General features: G+C 45.8%; 1 protein-coding gene across 2 annotated transcripts in view; it reads left to right on the top strand.

Annotated features, from left to right (window-relative positions):
• The first annotated feature begins 4,405 nt into the window (after window positions 1-4,405).
• LOC124038078 (rho GTPase-activating protein 22-like) overlaps window positions 4,406-16,173 on the top strand; it is a 37,379-nt gene continuing 25,611 nt past the window's right edge. Inside the window, exon 1 of one of the 2 annotated variants that reach the window (XM_046353514.1) lies at window positions 4,406-4,629. In XM_046353514.1, coding sequence (XP_046209470.1) covers window positions 4,578-4,629 — 52 coding nt within the window. In that variant the 5' untranslated portion in view covers window positions 4,406-4,577. The remainder of the gene's footprint in view (window positions 4,630-16,173) is intronic. The other variant, XM_046353512.1, reaches the window with a different exon arrangement.

The raw sequence follows: 16,173 nt of genomic DNA, 5'->3' as shown, positions 1-16,173 counted from the left end.
ACTCACTTTGGCATCGCCTGCAATATTAGTACCTGTTAGTGGAATTTCTAAATTCCTATATGTTTTATAGCCAAATCAAATTCGCACTCGCTCTAGTTCATTAATGAGGTGTAGTTCATTAATTATTCATGAAGTAGAGCGAGACCAGTCTTAAAAGCCAGGTAAACAGCGTTTAATTCAAGTGAGTACTAACCACATACACATATTTCCACAGGTTATAAACTGAAAATGACATCATCAGTTTCCCACACTCTCTCCGATTCCCACAATAGCCCAGTGTTTTCAGGTCCAGAGATGTCTTCTACTCCCCTCATAAACCAGACATTCCAATCTGTCTAAAAGATATCTTCTCCTCCACAAATGGTATATCAAGGACCATTCTTATCATCCCTCTCCCTTAAACTTCCCGCAAGGTACAGACAATTAATTGGTTTTCCTTACATTTTCAGTAACAGCTTAACCAAGAGCCCATACATTTCATATCATAATAGTATCAGAATAAATGGTTCTAATTGAAATGTATACATTATTTATCATTACATCTATAATTTCCTTCAACAGTACCTTATCTTTTGGTCACTTTTAGATGCAAATGCACCAAGGTGTTGTAGAAGGCCAGATAGTTGTCACCGTGGCCTGGTATGAAAAGTTCTATAGGACCGTTGTCGGTAATGGCAGAGAGTGGGGCTATCTCCACATAACTGGACCTCTCTAATGAATGTTGTGTTAAGGGGGCCGTGAAAAGATCGAGCTCTGTCTTTATACAGTGGGGAGAACAAGTATTTGATGCACTGACGATTTTGTAGGTATTCCCTAATTACAAAACATAGAGGTCTGTCATTTTTATCATAGGTACAATTAAACTGTGAGAGACGGAATCTAAAACAAAAATCCAGAAAATCACATTGTATGATTTTTAAGTAATTCATTTGCATTTTATTGCATGACATAAGTATTTGATCACCTACCAACCAGTAAGAATTCCAGTTCTCACAGACCTGTTAGTTTTTCTTTAAGAAGCCCTCCTGTTCTCCATTCATTACCTGTATTAACTGCACCCATTTGAACTCGTTACCTGTACAAATGACACCTGTCCACACACTCAAACAGACTCCAACCTCTCCACAATGGCCAAGACCAGAGAGCTGTGTAAGGACATCAGGGATAAAATTGTAGACCTGCACAAAGCTGGGATGGGCTAAATCAAATATAATTTATTTATATAGTCCTTTGTACATCAGCTGATATCGCAAAGTGCTGTACAGAAACCCAGTCTAAAACCCCAAACAGCAAGCAATGCAGGTGGAGAAGCACAGTGGCTAGGAAAAACTCCCTAGAAAAGCCAAAACCTAGGATGAAACCTAGAGAGGAACCAGGCTATGTGGGGTGGCCAGTCCTCTTCTGGCTATGCCGGGTGGAGATTATAACAGAACATGGCCAAGATGTTCAAATGTTCATAAATTACCAGCATGGTCCAATAATAATAAGGCAGAACAGTTGAAACTGGAGTAGCAGCACAGCCAGGTGGACTGGGGACAGCAAGGAGTCATCATGTCAGGTAGTCCTGAGGCATGGTCCTAGGGCTCAGGTCCTCCGAGAGAGAGAAAGAAAGAGAGAAAGAGAGAATTAGAGAGAGCACACTTAAATTCACACAGGACACCGAATAGGACAGGAGAAGTACTCCAGATATAACAAACTGACCCTAGCCCACCGACACAAACTACTGCAGCATAAATACTGGAGGCTGAGACAGGAGGGGTCAGGAGACACGGCTACAGGACAATAAGGCAAGCAGCTTGGTGAGAAGGCAACAACTGTTGGTGCAATTATTAGAAAATGGAAGAAGTTCAAGATGACGGTCAATCACCTTCGGTCTGAGGCTCCATGTAAGATCTCACCTCGTGGGGCATCAATGATCATGAGGAAGGTGAGGGATCAGCCCAGAACTACACGGCAGGACCTGGTCAATGACCTGAAGAGAGCTGGGACCACAGTCTCAAAGAAAACCATTAGTAACACACTACGCCGTCATGGATTAAAAACCTGCAGCGCACGCAAGGTCCCTCTGCTCAAGCCAGCGCATGTCCAGGCCTGTCTGAAGTTTGCCAATGACAATCTGGATGATCCAGAGGAGGAATGGGAGAAGGTCATGTGGTCTGATGAGACAAAAACAAAAAATAGAGCTTTTTGGTCTAAACTCCACTCGCCGTGTTTGCCACAAATTGGCCAAAGATATGAAACTGTTTGCCAGAAGCCTGTTTTTTTTTCGGTAAGGGAAGTCCTCTGGTACTAATAACTGCTGTACTGTAGTAGACAGCTCCAGGCCAACTGACAGACAGACCTACCGACAGAGTGACATAACTCATGCATGACTGGATGGACATGGATATGGAGGAAATAAATCTGAAGACTGAGACTGGGCATAGACTGTATGGTGTACTACCAATTGAACTTGATACATGCACTTGTCCTTTTTTAGTAGCCATGATTTTCCAGATAGCTGCTATTTAAATAATATTTTCCTTGAAAATGATTGTTATCCGTGGTTATTTGTGGCTGGATATAGGTTATATGTGTGTGTCTCTCTCTCTCTCCCTCTCCCTCTCTCTTAGAGCATGGTGCTGGGCCACTGCAGTCCTCCTCTAGGCCAGGAGTTGGCGCTGATGGCTGGCTGGCTGAAGAGAGAGGAGCGTCATGAGAAACTGGCAGCTACGGTGGTTCGTTCTAAGGACTGAAGCACTGTACTTCTATAAGGACCCGGATGAGACTAAACCTAAACGTATAATACACTAGTTTAATGCACATTTTCAGGTCATTCTACATATATTAGGACTCTATTATTCTCTCTAAAAGAGTTAATAATATGTTCTCTAATATCAGAAACAGGACACTGACTCTTCTATCTACATGTAAGTGTCTCCTCGGGCCAGTCGATCTGTTATCCCTCTCTGTATCTCTGCCTCCTCCAGTCTGGCTTCTGTATGCCTAGTTACCCGGCCACACTGGTGAGTTATGTAGGCTAACTTTTAAAGTGGTAACTGGCTCCTCCATTCCAGCTCTGCAGGCTGTATAGTTGCTGGCTGTTTGACTGCTAATGTGGTAACTGGTTGGCCTCTGGCTAGATTGGGTTATAAGTCAGAGACTTTAGTATCTGACCCCAGACCTGCCAATACTGGAGGGCATGGTATTAATGCAGAAGAGATGGAAGGGATAAATGGAAGTAGAGATGTTTTCCTGAGTCATCCATCTCTCTGCCTTCAATACTCCTTTAGTTGGACTCCTGCTAAGACTTAAGCTGGTAATGGAGTCTGTAATGTTTGGGAAAGATTCTGTAATGTTTGTCATGCACAGCACGTCTCCCTCTGCTTTAAACTATTTCAAACAGAGACATAAGTAATGTTTCTATTTTGTTTTACCAGACAATGCTCTACCATTCATATTTTGTTATCTCCTTCCTGTCCTCTGTCTCTCTGCCTATTCTCTGTCTTTGTCTCTCTCAGGGATGCATCCTTCTCCAGGGCAGTCAGGTCAGCAAGCTGTCGGCCAATCAGGATGAATCTGGTTGCCACCTGTTTGAGATTGTTCCAGGTAAGTCACCATAGTGGTATCTAACCCTTCCCTCTGATGAGGTATTACTTGAACTTATCCATCAAGAAGCACTCATTTTTGTTTGCCGTTTCAAAATATATTGCTATGTGTGCCCTATGCTGAAAAAGACCCGTGTAAAGCCTAAATTATGAAATGATAGAGTTTCTCAGGGAACTCTGGGTAGCAAAAGCAGTTCATAGACTAGAAAGTTATCGGTCTTGACTAATATTGTGCAGTGCATAATACACTCAATATTTTGAATAAAACATAACTTGCATAACATAAACAAGATGTCAGACATTCCAACAAGGGATCTATTTCATTTGGTTCTAAACATGGCAGCGTAGGCATGGTGGTATTGTGGAAATACACACACACACACACACTCTGTGGTTGTTGTTTGATAAAGATTAGCTATTTGTGCAAGCTATTTTGTCTGTGAGAAAGGAACAGTGAAATAAAGAGAAAGAGAGAGGAATGAGATGGAAGGGGGGAGGAGGGGCCATTTGGAAGAAAATAAGGAAAAAAATGAATCAATGAATGCATGAATTGAATTAAATAAGAATACTTTTTGTATGACTTGTAAGGGGACTTGTAAGGAGATTTGAAACATGACTTGTAAGCAGACACATAAGGACTTTGTGGGCTTGTGTACTGTGCTACACTGGGCTGCTAACTCTGTCCTGTCATGCCCTGCTGGCACACAGGACCAGCCCTGCTTGGCACACACACCTGGCTGCTTGTGGACTGTGGACTCTACCCCCTGCAAAGCCAGACAGCTGATAACTGACATGGCACAGCTGTAGCCCCTCTCCCTTTGTCCTCTCTCCCCGTCCAACCTCTCCACTTGCTCTGCTCCCGCTGCTCTGTGACTGTCACCCGGCTGCGTGTGCCCTCTCTTTTTGTCTACCCTCGCCCTCATTCCTTGCTCAGTTGCCACGTTGTTACACTGTCGCCTGCCTGTCTGGCCCTGCTTCTCCAGAGCTAGTATGGGGCAAGACTGTTGCAAGCTCCACAAACCCCAGATGGTCTACACTGTGGGTAAGAGCACCTTGTGCGTGCGTGTCGGTTTGTCTTTCTGCCTGCCTGCCACTGTGTGCTGTGTCTGTGCAGTGTTCAGGTGTAAAAACCTTGGTGGTGAACAGATTATTGAGGGTTATGTATATGTTCAGCGACGATCATGCAATGTGTGGCTATCTCAGTTGTAAATTACTGTGTGAAGCAGCGGGGCAACCAGAAAAGAAGCAACGGAACTCTAAACTGCTTGTATTTGTTCAGACACACACACAACCACACCCTGTCACTACTTACTGCTGGGGGTTGCATGTGTCTCTGACAGAACATTCAATAATGCAGTATCACCACAATTAATACATGACATAATATCCAAATCAATCACTTTAATCTGGGCTCTTTCCACCTTCTGCTACTGTATTTACACAGATATTTGGCTATGATGTATGTATGCCCTAGCTGACCCTCCCTCCCTCCCTCTGTCTGTCTGTTCCTCTGACTCAGGTGATACATCTGAAAGAGAAAGTGTGTGTCTGTCCCTCTGTTCAGAGAAGGGAAAGTGCTAATCCTGTTGACCGGCATTCATGAACAGCCACTGACAGCCTATATAAACCACATGAATGTCAATAACGTCAACACCCACTGGTTGCTAGACGACCGCGCTTGTGACTGCTTCATGATAGAGAGAGGTGTCCAGTGTCACCTTGGGCCATTACATTACAGTTTTTTCCAACTGCTTACACACAAAATCTTTTCATGTCACAAGATTTTTGAAACCTCTCAAAGTGCAAAACTACACACCAAATATCCAAAACCATAAGATATTTCATAAGCTATTTCTCAGCCTTTGACTCAATTGTCAATTGCATAAAACACTACGCACAATTCTCTACATATAACACAAATCTAACAGGAAGTGACTTGCTTTCCTTTTCAAACACAACCAATCAAAATGCTACACTTATTCACCAGGTCACACACACTCCTCACATGTGCAAACACAAATAGCTTAACTGATCACTGAGAGTCCAGCCCAACTTGAGTTGATTTACAGTGGCGTCCATAATTCAAACCTTCAGAAATGAGAACAGGTATGCAACTATGACTATACTACAGTTTTTTCCAACTGCTTATACACGTTTTCAAAACTGTCTCCTTTTTTTCAAATCTCTACACACAATTTCCAAAACTGCACACAAAATGCATCACATCTCCTTCAAAATGTAACACTGCATTCAAAATGACATAAACACATGTCAGAATGAAGCATTTGCATCAAATGGCAAAACTGCTTTCATAATAGTACATTTTTGGATATACCATGTAAACACTGTTGTTCTAAATCTAAAGCTCTTTGGTCTTTCATAGGCTTATATCTACATTTCAATACTTTCTACAGTGAAAGTAATCTGCTGAGAGGGGTAACAAGTACACTGTAAACACCAATGCAATGTAGAAACAGAAAATATTTATTAGGCCAAACATTACTGTTGTATACAGTAGCATACAACAAAACCATAAACACATGTAAACCAAAAGTATATTCTTTAGAATACGTTCTCTTGCCAAACATCGAGGGAAGTATCTCCTAGCATGGCGTATCTAACCTTGGACAGAGGCAACCTCTATGTCCCCACATGCGTCCTCCATTGCCTGGAGAAGCGGCATGCGGGCATAGGGTTGGCGATCATACACTTTCCAGTGCCAGGCTGAGAAGATTTCCTCTATGGGATTTAGAAAAGGTGAATATAGGGGTAGGTACAAAACTATACAAAATTGTGGATGGATGGCAAACCAGTTTTGGACCAGAACAGCCCGGTGAAAACTAATATTGGCCCATAGAACCACAAATCGAGCAGGCTCCTGATCTGGATCAGGGACAAGCATTGTGTAAATTGCATCCAGAATAGTGAGCATATGGCCGGTGTTGTACGGACCCAGTGTGGCATTGTGATGGAGGACCCCGTTTTGAGTGATGGCAGCACACAGTTTTATTACCCCCACGCTGTCGGCTTACTTCCGGCGCCGACAGACATGGCCGCCTCGCTTCGTGTTCTAGGAAACTATGCATTTTTTTTTTTTTTTTACGTGTTATTTCTTACATTGGTACCCCAGGTCATCTTAGGTTTCATTACATACAGTCGAGAAGAACTACTGAACATAAGAGCAGCGTCAACTCACCATCAGTACGACCAAGAATATAACTTTCGCGAAGCGGATCCCGTGTTCTGCATTTCACCCAGGACAACGGAATGGATCCCAGCCGGTGACCCAAAAAAACGACTTCGTAAAAGGGGGAAACGGAGCGGTCTTCTGGTCAGTCTCCGGAGACGGGCACATCGTGCACCACTCACTAGCATTCTTCTCGCCAATGTCCAGTCTCTTGACAACAAGGTTGATGAAATCCGAGCAAGGGTAGCATTCCAGAGGGACATCAGAGACTGTAACGTTCTTTGCTTCACGGAAACATGGCTCACTGGAGAGACGCTATCGGAGTCGGTGCAGCCAACTGGTTTCTTCACGCATCGCGCAAACATCTTTCTGGTAAGAAGAGGGGCGGGGGCATATGCTTCATGGTTAACGTGACTTTGTTTGATCATAACAACATACGGGTACTCAAGTCCTTCTGTTCACCTGATTTAGAATTCCTCACAATCAAACGTCGATCGCATTATCGACCAAGGGACTTCTCTTCGATTAGAATCACAGCCGTATATATTCCCCCCCAAGCAGACACATCGATGGCTCTGAAAGAACTTTATTTGACTCTTTGCAAACTGGAAACCATTTATCCGGAGGCTGCATTCATTGTAGCTGGGGATTTTAACAAGGCTAATCTGAAAACAAGACTCCCTAAATTTTATTAGCATATTGATTGCGTATCCAGGGCTGGAAAAACCTTGGATCATTGCTATTCCAACTTCCGCGACGCATATAAGGCCCTGCCCCGCCCTCCTTTCGGAAAAGCTTATCACGACTCCATTTTGTTGATCCCTGCCTACAGACAGAAACTAAAACAAGAAGCTCCCGCACTGAGGTCTGTTCAACGCTGGTCCGACCAATCTGATTCCACACTCCAAGACTGCTTCCATCACGTGGACTGGGATATGTTTCGTATTGTCAGACAACATTGACGAATACGCTGAGTCGGTGAGCGAGATCATTAGAACGTGCATTGAAGATGTAGTTCCCATTGCAACGATTAAAACATTCCCAAACCAGAAACCGTGGATTGATGGCAGCAGTCGCGTGAAACTGAAAGCCCGAACCACTGCTTTTAATCAGGGCAAGGTGACCGGAAACATGACCGAATACAAACAGTGTAACTATTCCCTCCGCAAGGCAATCAAACAAGCTAAGCGTCAGTATAGAGACAAAGTAGAATCTCAATTCAACGGCTCAGACACAAGAGGTATGTGGCAGGGTCTACAGTCAATCACAGATTACAAAAAGAAAACCAGCCCAGTCACGGACCAGGATGTCTTGCTCCCAGGCAGACTAAATAACTTTTGCCCGCTTTGAGGACAATACAGTGCCACTGACACAGCCCGCAACTAAAACATGCGGACTCTCCTTCACTGCAACCGACGTGAGGAAAACATTTAAACGTGTCAACCCTCGCAAGGCTGCAGGCCCAGAAGGCATCCCCAGCCGCGCCCTCAGAGCATGCCCAGACCAGCTGGCTGGTGTGTTTACGGACATATTCAATCAATCCCTATCCCAGTCTGTTGTTCCCACATGCGTCAAGAGGGCCACCATTTTTCCTGTTCCCAAGAAAGCTAAGGTAACTGAGCTAAACGACTACCGCCCCGTAGCACTCACATCCGTCCTCATGAAGTGCTTTGAGAGACTAGTCAAGGACCATATCACCTCCATCCTACCTGACACCCTAGACCCACTCCAATTTGCTTACTGCCCAAATAGGTCCACAGAGGATGCAATCTCAACCACACTGCCCTAACCCATCTGGACAAGAGGAATACCTATGTGAGAATGCTGTTCAGCGACTACAGCTCGGCATTTAACACCATAGTGCCCTCCAAGCTCGTCATCAAGCTCGGGACCCTGGGTCTCGACCCCGCCCTGTGCACCACAAGGGTGCATTCTGATCCCTCTCCTGTACTTCCTGTTCACCCACGACTGCGTGCCCACGCACGCCTCCAACTCAATCATCAAGTTTGCGGACGACACAACAGTGGTAGGCTTGACTACCAACAACGACGAGACGGCCTACAGGAAGGAGGTGAGGTCCCTCGGAGTGTGGTGTCAGGAAAATAACCTCACACTCAACGTCAACAAAAGTAAGGAGATGATTGTGGACTTCAGGAAACAGCAGAGGGAACACCCCCCTATCCACATTGATGGAACAGTAGTGGAGAGGGTAGTAAGTTTTAAGTTCCTCGGCGTACACAACACAGACCAACTGAATTGGTCCACCCACACAGATGGCATCGTGAAGAAGGCGCAGCAGCGCCTCTTCAACCTCAGGAGGCTGAAGAAATTTGGCTTGTCACCAAAAGCACTCACAAACTTATACAGATGCACAATCGAGAGCAACTGTTCCGCCCACAACCATAAGGCTCTCCAGAGGGTAGTGAGGTCTGCACAACGCATCACCAGGGGCAAACTACCTGACCTCCAGGACACCTACACCACCCAATGTCACAGAAAGGCCATAAAGATCATCAAGGACAACAACCACCCGAGCCACTGCCTGTTCACCCCTCTATCATCCAGAAGGCGAGGTCAGTACAGGTGCATCAAAGCTGGGACCGAGAGACTGAAAAACAGCTTCTATCTTAAGGCCATCAGACTGTTAAACAGCCACCACTAACATTGAGTGGCTGCTGCCAACACACTGACTCAACTCCAGCCACTTTAATAATGGGAATTGATGGGAAATTATGTAAAATATCTCACTAGACACTTTAAACAATGCTACCTAATATAACGTTTACATACCCTACATTATTAATCTCGTATGTATATGTATATACTGTACTCTATATCATCTACTGCATCTTTATGTAATACATGTATCACTAGCCACTTTGTTTACATACTCATCTCATATGTACATACTGCACTCAATACCATCTACTGCATCTTGCCTATGCCGCTCTGTACCATCACTCATTCATATATCCCCACGTCTACCTTTGACTCATTCCTCTCTGCCTCCTTCGTTCCACTCCTCTCCTCTTTTGACCTCACCCTCTCACCTTCCCCCCCTACTCACAAGGCAGGCAATACGCTCGACCTCATCTTTACTAGATGCTGTTTTTCCACTAACCTCATTGCAACTCCCCTCCAAGTCTCCGACCACTACCTTGTATCCTTTTCCCTCTCGCTCTCATCCAACACTTCCCACACTGCCCCTACTCGGATGGTATCGCGCCGTCCCAACCTTCGCTCTCTCTCCCCCGCTACTCTCTCCTCTTCCATTCTATCATCTCTTCCCTCTGCTCAAACCTTCTCCAACCTATCTCCTGATTCTGCCTCCTCAACCCTCCTCTCTTCCCTTTCTGCATCCTTTGACTCTCTATGTCCCCTATCTTCCAGGCCGGCTCGGTCCTCCCCTCCCGCTCCGTGGCTTGACGACTCTTTGCGAGCTCACAGAACAGGGCTCCGGGCAGCCGAGCGGAAATGGAGGAAAACTCGCCTCCCTGCGGACCTGGCATCCTTTCACTCCCTCCTCTCTACATTTTCCTCCTCTGTCTCTGCTGCTAAAGCCACTTTCTACCACTCTAAATTCCAAGCATCTGCCTCTAACCCTAGGAAGCTCTTTGCCACCTTCTCCTCCCTCCTGAATCCTCCTCCCCCTCCCCCCTCCTCCCTCTCTGCAGATGACTTCGTCAACCATTTTGAAAAGAAGGTCGACGACATCCGATCCTCGTTTGCTAAGTCAAACGACACCGCTGGTTCTGCTCACAGTGCCCTACCCTGTGCTCTGACCTCTTTCTCCCCTCTCTCTCCAGATGAAATCTCGCGTCTTGTGACGGCCGGCCGCCCAACAACCTGCCCGCTTGACCCTATCCCCTCCTCTCTTCTCCAGACCATTTCCGGAGACCTTCTCCCTTACCTCACCTCGCTCATCAACTTATCCCTGACCGCTGGCTACGTCCCTTCCGTCTTCAAGAGAGCGAGAGTTGCACCCCTTCTGAAAAAACCTACACTCGATCCCTCCGATGTCAACAACTACAGACCAGTATCCCTTCTTTCTTTTCTCTCCAAAACTCTTGAACGTGCCGTCCTTGGTCAGCTCTCCCGCTATCTCTCTCAGAATGACCTTCTTGATCCAAATCAGTCAGGTTTCAAGACTAGTCATTCAACTGAGACTGCTCTTCTCTGTATCACGGAGGCGCTCCGCACCGCTAAAGCTAACTCTCTCTCCTCTGCTCTCATCCTTCTAGACCTATCGGCTGCCTTCGATACTGTGAACCATCAGATACTCCTCTCCACCCTCTCCGAGTTGGGCATCTCCGGCGTGGCCCACGCTTGGATTGCGTCCTACCTGACAGGTCGCTCCTACCAGGTGGCGTGGCGAGAATCTGTCTCCTCACCATGCGCTCTCACCACTGGTGTCCCCCAGGGCTCTGTTCTAGGCCCTCTCCTATTCTCGCTATACACCAAGTCACTTGGCTCTGTCATAACCTCACATGGTCTCTCCTATCATTGCTATGCAGACGACACACAATTAATCTTCTCCTTTCCCCTTCTGATGACCAGGTGGCGAATCGCATCTCTGCATGTCTGGCAGGCATATCAGTGTGGATGACGGATCACCACCTCAAGCTGAACTTCGGCAAGACGGAGCTGCTCTTCCTCCCGGGGAAGGACTGCCCGTTCCATGATCTCGCCATCACGGTTGACAACTCCATTGTGTCCTCCTCCCAGAGCGCTAAGAACCTTGGCGTGATCCTGGACAACACCCTGTCGTTCTCAACTAACATCAAGGCGGTGGCCCGTTCCTGTAGGTTCATGCTCTACAACATCCGCAGAGTACGACCCTGCCTCACACAGGAAGCGGCACAGGTCCTAATCCAGGCACTTGTCATCTCCCGTCTGGATTACTGCAACTCGCTGTTGGCTGGGCTCCCTGCCTGTGCCATTAAACCCCTACAACTCATCCAGAACGCCGCAGCCCGTCTGGTGTTCAACCTTCCCAAGTTCTCTCACGTCACCCCGCTCCTCCGCTCTCTCCACTGGCTTCCAGTTGAAGCTCGCATCCGCTACAAGACCATGGTGCTTGCCTATGGAGCTGTGAGGGGAACGGCACCTCAGTACCTCCAGGCTCTGATCAGGCCCTACACCCAAATAAGGGCACTGCGTTCATCCACCTCTGGCCTGCTCGCCTCCCTACCATTGAGGAAGTACAGTTCCCGCTCAGCCCAGTCAAAACTGTTCGCTGCTCTGGCTCCCCAATGGTGGAACAAACTCCCTCACGACGCCAGGACAGCGGAGTCAATCACCACCTTCCGGAGACACCTGAAACCCCACCTCTTTAAGGAATACCTAGGATAGGATAAAGTAATCCTTCTCACCCCCCTTAAAATATGTAGATGCACTATTGTAAAGTGGCTGTTCCACTGGATGTCATAAGGTGAATGCACCAATTTGTAAGTCGCTCTGGATAAGAGCGTCTGCTAAATGACTTAAATTTATTAAATGTATATATCTTTATGTACATATTCTTTATCCCCTTACACTTGTGTCTATAAGGTAGTAGTTTTGGAATTGTTAGCTAGAATACTTGTTGGTTATTACTGCATTGTCGGAACTAGAAGCACAAGCATTACGCTACACTCGCATTAACATATGCTAACCATGTGTATGTGACAAATACAATTTGATTTGATTTGTCCTATTACATTTCTTCCGCGGTGCCTGGTTTTGGTGAAGTTGAAGCCAACCTCATCCACATGAATAAATTCATGGCGAATTACATGGGCATCCAGCTCCAATACTCTAACAGACAAAATAATATACAGATGAGTAAATATGTTATGTCTGAAGTACTGGAAGTAGTGTTGCATACATACCTCTAGAAAGTCATGTCGCATATTCTTGACTCTGTCAGAGTTTCTCAAATGGCACCTTGTAAATTTGTTTCATCGTCACTCGGTGCCGTTGGCGGATGCGTTGTATGGTAGACAGGCTTACAGCATTGATGTTAAGTATGGTGTCATTATTCAAGATATGCTCTCTAATCTCTCAAATCCTAATTGCATTGTTGGCCAAAACCTTATTTATAATTGCAGTCTCTTGTACATCTGTAAACAAGCGTCCTCATCCTCCATGATGTCTTTGCCTTTCCACTCTGTACAGAATTCAAACACAGTCTGTGTTCAGCATAGGAACTGTAAACATTGTACAAAAAAAGGTAGTATAGCATGATAACCAACCTCATTCATTCAATGCAGTGCAGTAAATGGATGGCTTAGAGTTACAAATGTTTATGCAATACTATGCAGTCATACGTATTTTACAGTACATTAATGTAATGCTAAAATCGTCATTAGATAGTTGCATACCTGTTCTCATTTCTGAAGGTTCAAATTATGGACGCCACTGTAAATCGACTCAAGTCTATTTACTCAGCGACGGACAGGCGGGAGACTCCCGGCAGCGACGGACAGGCATAGCGCACTGTAGGCCTGGTGCTGGCACTGGGCCGAGGACACTCACAGGAAGCCTGGTGCGGGGAGCTGCCACCGGAGGGCTGGTGCGTGGTGGTGATACTGGACCGTGCAGGCGCACTGGAGCTCTTGAGCACCGAGCCTGCCCAACCTTACCTGTTTGAATGCTCCCGGTCGCCCTGCCAGTGCGGCGAGGTGGAATAGCCCGCACTGGGCTATGCAGGTGAACCGGCGACACCGTGCACAAGGCTGGTGCCATGTAAGCCGGCCCAAGGAGACGCACTGGAGACCGCACCGTGCTCTCCACAGCATAACACGGTGCCTGTCCGGTTTCTCTAGCCCCCAGGTAAGCACAGGAAGTTGGCACAGGTCTCCTACCTTGCTTCGCCATACTCCCTGTGTGCCACCCCCCAAGACATTTTTGGGGCTTCCTTGCCAACCGTGTTCCCTCATATCGCCGGCTCCTCTCTCCGGCTGCATCTGCTCTTAAGTGCCTCCACCTGTTCCCATGGGAGGCGATCTCCTCCCAAGTGTAGCAACCCTTGCCGTCCAACACATCATCCCATGTCCATTCCTCCTTGCGCTGCTCCTGCTGCCGCTGCCTGTCTCCACGCTGCTTGGTCCTGTTGTGTTGGGTGATTCTGTTACAGTTTTCTGGTGAAAGAGAGGCGGACCAAAATGCAGCGTGGTTGAAGTTCATGTTTTTTTTAACACGAAAAACTATTACATGAACAAACTACAAAAACAAGAAACGTGTAAACAATCACCCACAAGAGACCTAAAGAATATGGCTGCCTAAATATGGTTCCCAATCAGAGACAACGATAACCACCTGCCTCTGATTGAGAACCACTCCAGGCAACCATAGACTTACCTAGAATACTTAACTAAACACAATCCCATAAACTACAAAACCCCTAGACAAAACAAACCACATAAATAACCCATGTCACACCCTGGCCTAACCAAAATAATAAAGAGAACACAGAATACTAAGACCATGGCGTGACAATAAGGGAATTTGCCTTATACCCATCATGAGGTTGCTACAACCTAGCTACAAATTAAAGTTTATAACGTACAAATTAAAGTTTATAAGGCACAGGTAGAGAGACAAATTGTAGTAATAAAGGCGACAGACAGTGACACATTAAATACCGCCTTGCACACTCTTGCCTGCATCTATCTGATCTGGGGTGTAATCATTAGTCCAAACAGTTGCAAAACGTTAAATTTTTCAACTAAAACAAGAGTTTCTATTGGACAAATTAATGTATTTCCTTCTCCATTTCATTCTGTTTGCATCAGTTTAAGAAACATTTTTGCAACAGAATTGGCGGAATGAATACACCCCTGATCACTCACAGATCATGTTCATAGCAGCCACATACAGATTCATTACTTTGTTCATTGTATAATTCCTTCTCACATCTTGTGGACTTCAGTGTACAACACAATCGCTCTCTGTGACCAGGAGCAAAAGCTTCTCCACGCCAAACCTTCATACCATAACAGCTAACCGCAACAAAGCCCACATCGTTGTCAATATATTAACGTTATAGTCAACAAACACTGATCAAAAATATAAATGCAACATATAAAGAGTTGGTCCCATGTTTCATGAGCTTAAATTAAATATCCCTAATATCCCATTTCCTTAAGCCTCAAAATTTTATTTCTTTAAAATTTTGTGCACAAATTTGTTTACATCCCTGTTAATGAGCATTTCTCCTTTGCCAAGATTATCCATCCATCTGTCAGGTGTGGCACATCAAGAAGCTGATTAAACAGCATGATCATTACACAGATGCAGTTTTGTCAAATGGTCTCAAATTTGGAGGGTGTGTGCAATTGGCATGCTGACTGCAAGGAATGTCCCCCAGAGCTGTTGTCAGAGAAATGAATGTTCATTTCTCTACCATAACGTTGTTTTAGAGAATTTGGCAGTATGTCCAACCGGCCTCACAACCGCAGACCATGTTTAACCACGCCAGCCCAGGACCTCCACAGGACCTCTTCTGTGTTCGCTTCTTCACCTGTGGGATTGTCTGAGGCCAGCCACCTGGACAGGACAAGAATTTCTGCACAAACTGTCAGAAACCATCTCAGAGAAGCTCATCTGCATGCTCGTCATCCTTACCAGGGTCTTGACCTGACTGCAGTTTGGCGTCGTAAATGACTTGATGGCCACTGGAGAAGTGTGCTCTTCATGGATAAATTCTGGTTTCAACTGTACCGGGCAGATGACATGGCATTGTGTGGGGAAGCGGTTTGCTGATGTCAACGTTGAGAGCCCAATTGCGGCTGTGGGTTTATGGTATGGGCAGGCATAAGCTATGGACAACGAACACAATTGTGTTTTGTTGATGGCAATTTGAATGCACACAGATACCGTGACAAGATCCTGAGGCCCATTGTCGTGCAATTCATCCGCCACCATCATCTCATGTTTCAGCATGATAATACACGACCCCATGTCACAAGGATCTGTACACATGTCCTGGAAACTGAAAATGTCCCAGTTTTTCCATGGCCTGCATACTCAGTGCATGTCACCTATTGCGCAGGTTTCGGATACACTGGATCGACGTGTACGACAGCGTGATACAGTTCCCGCCAATATCCACAAACTTTGCACAGTCATTGAAGAGGAGTGGGACACCATTCTACAGGCCACAATCAACAGCCTGATCAACTCTATGTGAAGGAGATGTGTTACGATGCATTAGCCAAATGCTGGTCACACCAGATACTGACTGGTATAAGGTATCTGTGACCGACAGATGCATATCTGTATTCCCAGTCATGTGAAATCCATAGATTAGGGCCTCATTTCTTTATTTGACAGATTTTATTTTATGAATTGTAACTCAGTAAAATCTTTGAAATTGTTGCATCATGTTTATATTGTTGTTCAGTGTAGAACTAACGC

Source organism: Oncorhynchus gorbuscha, linkage group LG06, assembly GCF_021184085.1.
Source record: "Oncorhynchus gorbuscha isolate QuinsamMale2020 ecotype Even-year linkage group LG06, OgorEven_v1.0, whole genome shotgun sequence".
NCBI lineage: Eukaryota > Metazoa > Chordata > Actinopteri > Salmoniformes > Salmonidae > Oncorhynchus > Oncorhynchus gorbuscha.
This window is presented reverse-complemented; position numbering and strand designations above follow the sequence as displayed.